Consider the following 7083-nt stretch of genomic DNA (forward strand, 5'->3'; position numbering starts at 1 on the left):
AGATTAAGTGTATCGCAGAGTTATATTCGGAAAGAATAAACCAGTTTTATTAGTAAAGACTTGTGTCGTTAAAGTTTCGTTGAAACGAAGTTACGGAAAATTAATTAACACACGGAGACGTAACAGCTATGTCACTTCTGATACTAAACACAACTAATTAGATTCGCTATAAGTTGTTTTACATTTAAAATATTTAATAAGAGAAATTTCAAGACTCACTCATGCACTTATTCACCTTCGTTTTTATTTTCGAATAATTTTGAAAACCAATGGTTGTTAAATTTTATGGTGAATACGACTCTTGTAGGCAAACACGTAGGGAATTAACGAATGTATAAAATACCCATAACTTTCTTGATAAAGTGAACATAGCTCAACTTCTTATTTGCATATCATACCTGTTTTACAGTTAGTATAACAGCGTCATAGTTCTTCTAAGTCGTAGACCTTTTGACTGTTAGTAAACGTACTCACTTTTGTATTTGTGTATAGTAGATCGAACAAACTATTCAAATTGTTGTAGTATACATAAAGGATGTAACCTTCTAGTACATATCTAGTTGCATTATATAATAAATGTAATAGGTATTATTTAATTACATTAAATGAACATTTAACCTAAAAAATACAGCTTTATGATCATTTTTAAAGAAGTGATGTTTTTCATGAATTCTGTGGACTCAAGATGTATTTTCCATCGTGGGGCGATACAGTAAAACCTAGTAGGACGATAATGTAAGACGTGTTGTGGATTATATCAATCATTGATATATAGGATGATAGTGTAAGACATGTTTTGGTTGTCATCTACCATTTATATGATAGAACGATACAATAAGAAATATTTTGGATGCCATCTACCATTTTCAAAGAAGGACGATACAATAAGAGATGATTTGAACGCCATCTACCGTTTCCATAGAAGGACTATACCATAAGGGATGTTTTCGATGCCATCTACCATTTATATGATAGGACGATACAATAAGACATGTTTTCGATGCCATCTACCATTTATATGGTAGGACGATACAATAAGACATGTTTTCGATGCCATCTACAATTTATATAATAGGACGATAGAATAAAACAAGTTTTAGATGTCATTTACCATTTTCAAGGAAGGACGATACAACAAGAGATGATTTGAACGCCATCTACCGTTTCCATAGAAGGACTATACCATAAGGGATGCTTCACATGCCATCTACCATTTACTTGGAAGGATGATACAATAAGACATGTTTTGGATGTCGTCTACCGTTGTTGCTTGAAAAACAAATGCTGGCCACATGCCATCTACCATTTACTTGGAAGGATGATACAATAAGACATGTTTTGGATGTCGTCTACCGTTGTTGCTTGAAAAACAAATGCTGGCCACATGGCATCCTTTTTAATGATTGTGGTATTCAGGCCGATGATAACTAACAAATAAGTCTAAATTTTAACCTCAAAAAAATTAATTATTTACAATAATTGGGTTTATGTTTATTTACAATACTGACCAGTTTACGACTTTCCGATGACTTAATTGTCTGAGTGGAGAGTTGACAAAGACATACAGCTTCGAACTGTTATCAAATGCAATCTTTACTTAACAAGTGTTTACGACCTTCGACATCCACAATAACACTAACTACACGCAGAACACCAGAATTAAAATATAGAAAAATTACCTAAATCTAATTGAATAGATATAATTCCGATCTAGTTATAAAATAGTGAAATTATTAACTGTTCCAGCTATGGCGCTGTATTATGAGGCATATCGCGTAGCACGACGGTAAAAAAAATGGTGATCGAGCAGTATGCGCAGTAATGATATCGTTTGTTATTTTATCATGCCCTTTATCAGAGGTATTTTATAGAATACTTGTAAATCTTCGCCCTGCATCTTATACAAAGAAGACTCTTATACGACACTGTAATCACAATACAATTTATTAGACAAAAGTTTCGGTGATTCCGGGTGTTTATTTTTTATCTTTAATACGTAAAGAAAAAACTAATTTGGTTTACTTTTTGTTAACTTTCACTTACCTCTCACTACGAGTATGATCACCATACTACGTTATGTTGTTATGGTACCTCTCACTACGAGTATGATAACCGTACAACCTTATGTTGTTATGGTACATCTCACTACGAGTATGATCACCATACCACGTTATGTTGTTATGGTACCTCTCACTACGAGTATGATCACCATACCATGTTATGTTGTTATGGTACCTCTCACTACGAGTATGATAACCGTGCAACCTTATGTTGTTATGGTACATCTCATTACGTGTATGATCACCATAATACGTTATGTTGTTATGGTCAGGCAGTTAGTGGTTTGATTAACACAATATTTTTGTGAACTTACAAGTTAAATGAACACTGTTTGAAAGGTTTAATGCTTTTGTGCATTTGTTCGAGTGTATCAAAATAACAGACCACTAGTATGTTCTTATGAGTAATACATTTTTTTCTGATTTTCGTTATTTTGGGTAAAGTAAAAAAAAATATTTAAATATATAAACTATTAAAAGATCTATAAGCTCATTAACTTAAGCTAGTCGATCCTTGTGGGACCTTATTAATAATTACAGTACAAAATACCGTTCACAGTGACAGCACTTGGTTGATGAATTAACCTAGTCATTGAACGTTTTTTGACGATTTTATATAAAACTTGTAGTTTCATTTATATTCGTAAAAAATTGGTCGCGAACTTTCAAACAAGTATGTAAGTATATATAATGAACTTTTGTGGCTTTTCTCTTCTCTATTATATAACACGTGATCTGTAAAATAATACAAAATTACAAATTATTTATCTATTTAAACTGTACATAATAATTCCTCTGAAGGGAGATATATGAAAACAAAGCTTGTGTGGTTATCATATAAGTACATACATATTATACAAATGTAATGTGCATTGAAGACACTTATTTATCTTTTACCATTTCAGTTGTTATATTGAATTTCTTAGTTTAGACGTTCTATCATTTCAGACTTAATGTATTGTAGTTTGGTTCTAGTAGCTCAATCTTCCACTTTAGAAACTCTTCAGAAACACAAATGGGAAAACGCAATGACTTTGGATCGTGTTACCTGGCCGTTTCGTCGCAGCGCCACCTTATCAGACATCTTATCAATTCAACAGCTAATTTCCACTTTAACAGAAACTATCAGGTAGGTGTTCGTGTGCCTAACACTTTCGAAACTTATGTTTTAAGTACAAACGAGCTTTGTGATTTGAACGTTCACATCTCAAATCTCCTTTGATCTCTTATTACATGAACAATTAAGGGATATTTTACTTGTTCTGATTAACTTTATCTGATTTATGAAATATTTCGATTATCGTATGCGGATTATGCTCCTTTGTTCTATAAAAAATATGATATCATGCTTACACGTCCTTCTTGAGAACTTACAAAAGAAACCATGTTTTCTGGTCATTTGAAACCAGGTAAATATGTCGAACTGATCAAATGACTGATTTTTTTATTATTCTTTATGAAAGGCTATTTCAGACACTATATAAATTATGAATTGTACAGTATACCAGGTGAAACGACAAACAATCTTCCGCAAAGATGCATATATTTTATTATTTTCATTTTCTTAGCTTGAATATTGCCTTTGCTCTTTTAGTTGCTAGCTATATTTTATTATTAAATTCTCGAGTAAAGTTATGTCCACGTGAAAACACTCCACTGTTCATAATGAAAGTTTATACGAGAATTATTTTACTACTGAGGATCTACGTTACTACACAGTTGAATGTATAATTCAAATAAAAGGAATTCTCCCGTTACTGTGTACTTTACGTTTTTATTGTAGTTGTGGTGGGAACATCCTTATCAACGTCGGACCCACGCCTGACGGCAGGATTCCACTGATTTTTGAGGAACGACTCAGACAGTTGGGTCAGTGGCTGAAAGTGAACGGTGAGGCCATATGAGCGTATCGTTCTGAAAGACCCATGGCTTGGTTCCATATAAGTGGAGTCTGGTAAGTTGACTTAATGTGGTTCTACGGTAAACATTGGTTATCACAAAGGTGGCTAAATGACGAGCGTTCCGTAATATATTGAAAACTAATCCTTAGGTTAAATCTCGGTACAACTTCGAATAGCTTTAAACAGCTAAAACTTATTCAGGTTTTAACTCAGTAATCTGCCATTCAAACGTTTTGCAAACCCAAGGCCTTAAAATCTAACAGATAAGTTACACTGACAAAAATATAATCAGATTAAAGAGATAGACACGTGGTCTTTACAACTGATTTATTGTAATTATTAACTACTTACATATATATATAAGAAACTTGAAACTGACTGGCTTTTAACTACTTCTGAGCACAAGTAGCTTTAAAATAGTTTGAAACAGTTGTTAGATTATAATTAAGAAACGCATGGAATATACACAATGAGCCGTGTGTGATTTATTTATATATAATTATATATTTAAGAGTGTGTATTATGGTGTACATATTTATATTTAATATCAGAATACTAAAATATTTAATACAAATGTATTGCACAAAGCAACGAAGTACAAATTATTAGGTAATTCATACAAAAGGTAAAAAATTTAATTGATTTTTTACGTCTCTTAAATTTTAGTATATTATTATCAGTATTAGTGCAGGCTAGTTCTTTGTTAGGGCTCTGATTTTCAGAGCTGGCCAACAGGGTTTGAATCCGTGCAATACGACACACACTTTAAAAACTGTAGGTTCGTCATAAGAGTGGCAATCAGTCCTTTAGCATGGATTGTGGGTAGTAGGGTTCTGCTGACTGGCTCCCTACTCTCAATTCAATAGTTCAAAATTAGAAACAGCAGCAGATAGCCTTAGTAGCTGTTCCATAAATACAAATAAAAAATACAAGCTTTCACCATATCAACCTGTTTAATTCACTAATTGCTGTAATTAACAAAAGCCAGTAGCTAGTCAGACACATTCAAGCACAGCCAATAGATGATCGTGACACAAAAACGCCAAAATATATTACAGGAAATGGTTCTACGCACTCTTGCTGTGAGAACCACTTTTCTAACAATCAGAACGTCTGTTTCCTATCGACAAGTTTCTTTCCTATTGGATCATCTTTATCTCTACTATGTTTGTTCGTTGGTCGTTGATTTACCGAATTGCTAACTTTTAAAACAGTGTTGTTGTTTTTTTAAATTGGATTGCGTGTTTCACAGATGGAAATCTGTTATAGGTTGATAATGTCGTATTTGATTGGAAACTTTCAGGGACTGAATCCGTCCTTTCACAATTCAACAGGCAAACGCAGCCCATAAATATTTCAAATCCAATGCATACAGTGTATTCTGCCTAACATCTCTCGCAAACAAAAATGCTGTGTATGAATATATTACATATTTTGCCAATCAAGTTTTACTTTTTCTCTTTCCCCCTTTATAAACACATATATACACAAATGTTATTGGATATGTTTCAGCGTAGAAGTACATGATATTAAAATTTATGTTAATTAAACTTAACTTTATGAAAGGATCACGTGTAGTTTCGCTTTGAAATGCATATTTTTAACTGCTTGTCTGGATGTCCAAAATATTTCTGTTTGTGAGATTTCCACTACTTTTAAATGATTTATCTTAATCTCAGGTACACAGCCAAGGAATTGGAAAAAGACAAGGTAACGGTGTACGTGATTGTATTGAAATGGCCGAAAAGAAACAAACTCCAGCTAGGAACGTTGGAACTATCTGAGTCTTCTGTTATTAGTATGCTTGGTTGGAAAGATGATCTTAAATGGAGTCGAGCTGGGAAGACAACCCTGGTTTACTTCCCTTCACTAACTCCAGACCAACTTCCATCACCATGGGCGTGGGTATTAAAAGTTCAAGGGTGGAAAAATCATTGAGCTTTATTTTCTTGTAATGGATACAAAAATATACCTTTAATAATGTAATGACTTGACGGAACAGATAAAAAAAATGGATTTAAGGAATCTCTACCAGCCAGTTGAGTATAATCCAAAGTAAGATTGCTTCAATATATACTATTCTAATGTACATTTAATGAGATATAAAGAGAAACTTATATGAAAAACGTACTAATCTTTGAGTAGTTTAATAATTCCAGCACATTGTACATTATCTATAATTTGAATAGAAGCACCTTACGTAAACTAATCAAATTATCCAAATTTCTGTAAAATTACTGTTTTGTTCTTAAGCAAAGCAATTTATCTTACTTGAACCAGTCTACGTCCATCGAGCACCAGCGAGTAACTGGGGATTAACCTGCTAAAGACGAGCATCCCATCTAGGAGGGATGCGTCACATTCTTATCAGCTTGTGTCACAGGAGACCGTAGATAAGCACTGGAAATATATGCTCTACCAAGGCGCGACAAGGACTAACTTGCTTACTAACTTTACTGTAAAACGAAGAAGCATTCATAGGCTGAACTTTCAGCTGTTCTTTAAAATTACTTTATCGACGGACAAATAACACTCAGAGCAACTCTTTCAATAATTTAGCATTAATAACTTTTTCTTATATTGAGAGGTAGATGACAGGATTAAATTACATTTATTCCACAGCAAAAAGAAAACAAATCAAGATTTTATACTAGTGTTCTGTGAACTAAAATGAGAATGCACTGGAATAATTGAAATTTTGGAGTTACTACTTCTATACCCTATAACAATGTTTGTACTATACCTGCTAGGAAGCAATACCTATTATAATTACTCAAGGGTATACCTTTTCGGGGATGCGATGACAAAATTATTTTACTCCGTTATGTCTTTTAGGGGTGTAATAACACAATGCTTCTCTTTAAGATTGTACTTTTTCAAGAACGCATTAAAATTTGTGATCTTTAAAGATGTGGCCCGGCATGGCCAGGTGGTTAAGGCACTCGACTCACAATCTGAGGGTCGCGGGTTCGAATCCCTATCACACCAGACATGCTCACCCTTTCAGCCGTGGGGGCGTTATAATGTGACGGTCAATCCCACTATTCGTTGGTAAAAGAGTAGCCCAAGAGTTGGCGGTGGGTGGTGATGACTAGCTGCCTTCCCTCTAGTCTTACACTGCT

At 33.7% G+C, this 7083-nt stretch overlaps 1 protein-coding gene across 1 annotated transcript in view; it reads left to right on the forward strand.

Moving 5' to 3' along the window:
• LOC106468992 (alpha-L-fucosidase-like) overlaps positions 1-3964 on the forward strand; it is a 36775-nt gene extending 32811 nt beyond the window's left edge. The window contains exons 7-8 of the mRNA XM_022397385.1: positions 3057-3189; positions 3844-3964. Coding sequence (XP_022253093.1) covers positions 3057-3189; positions 3844-3964 — 254 coding nt within the window. The remainder of the gene's footprint in view (positions 1-3056; positions 3190-3843) is intronic.
• The last annotated feature ends 3119 nt before the right edge of the window (positions 3965-7083 follow it).

This window comes from Limulus polyphemus, unplaced genomic scaffold (assembly GCF_000517525.1).
Source record: "Limulus polyphemus unplaced genomic scaffold, Limulus_polyphemus-2.1.2 Scaffold3251, whole genome shotgun sequence".
NCBI lineage: Eukaryota > Metazoa > Arthropoda > Merostomata > Xiphosura > Limulidae > Limulus > Limulus polyphemus.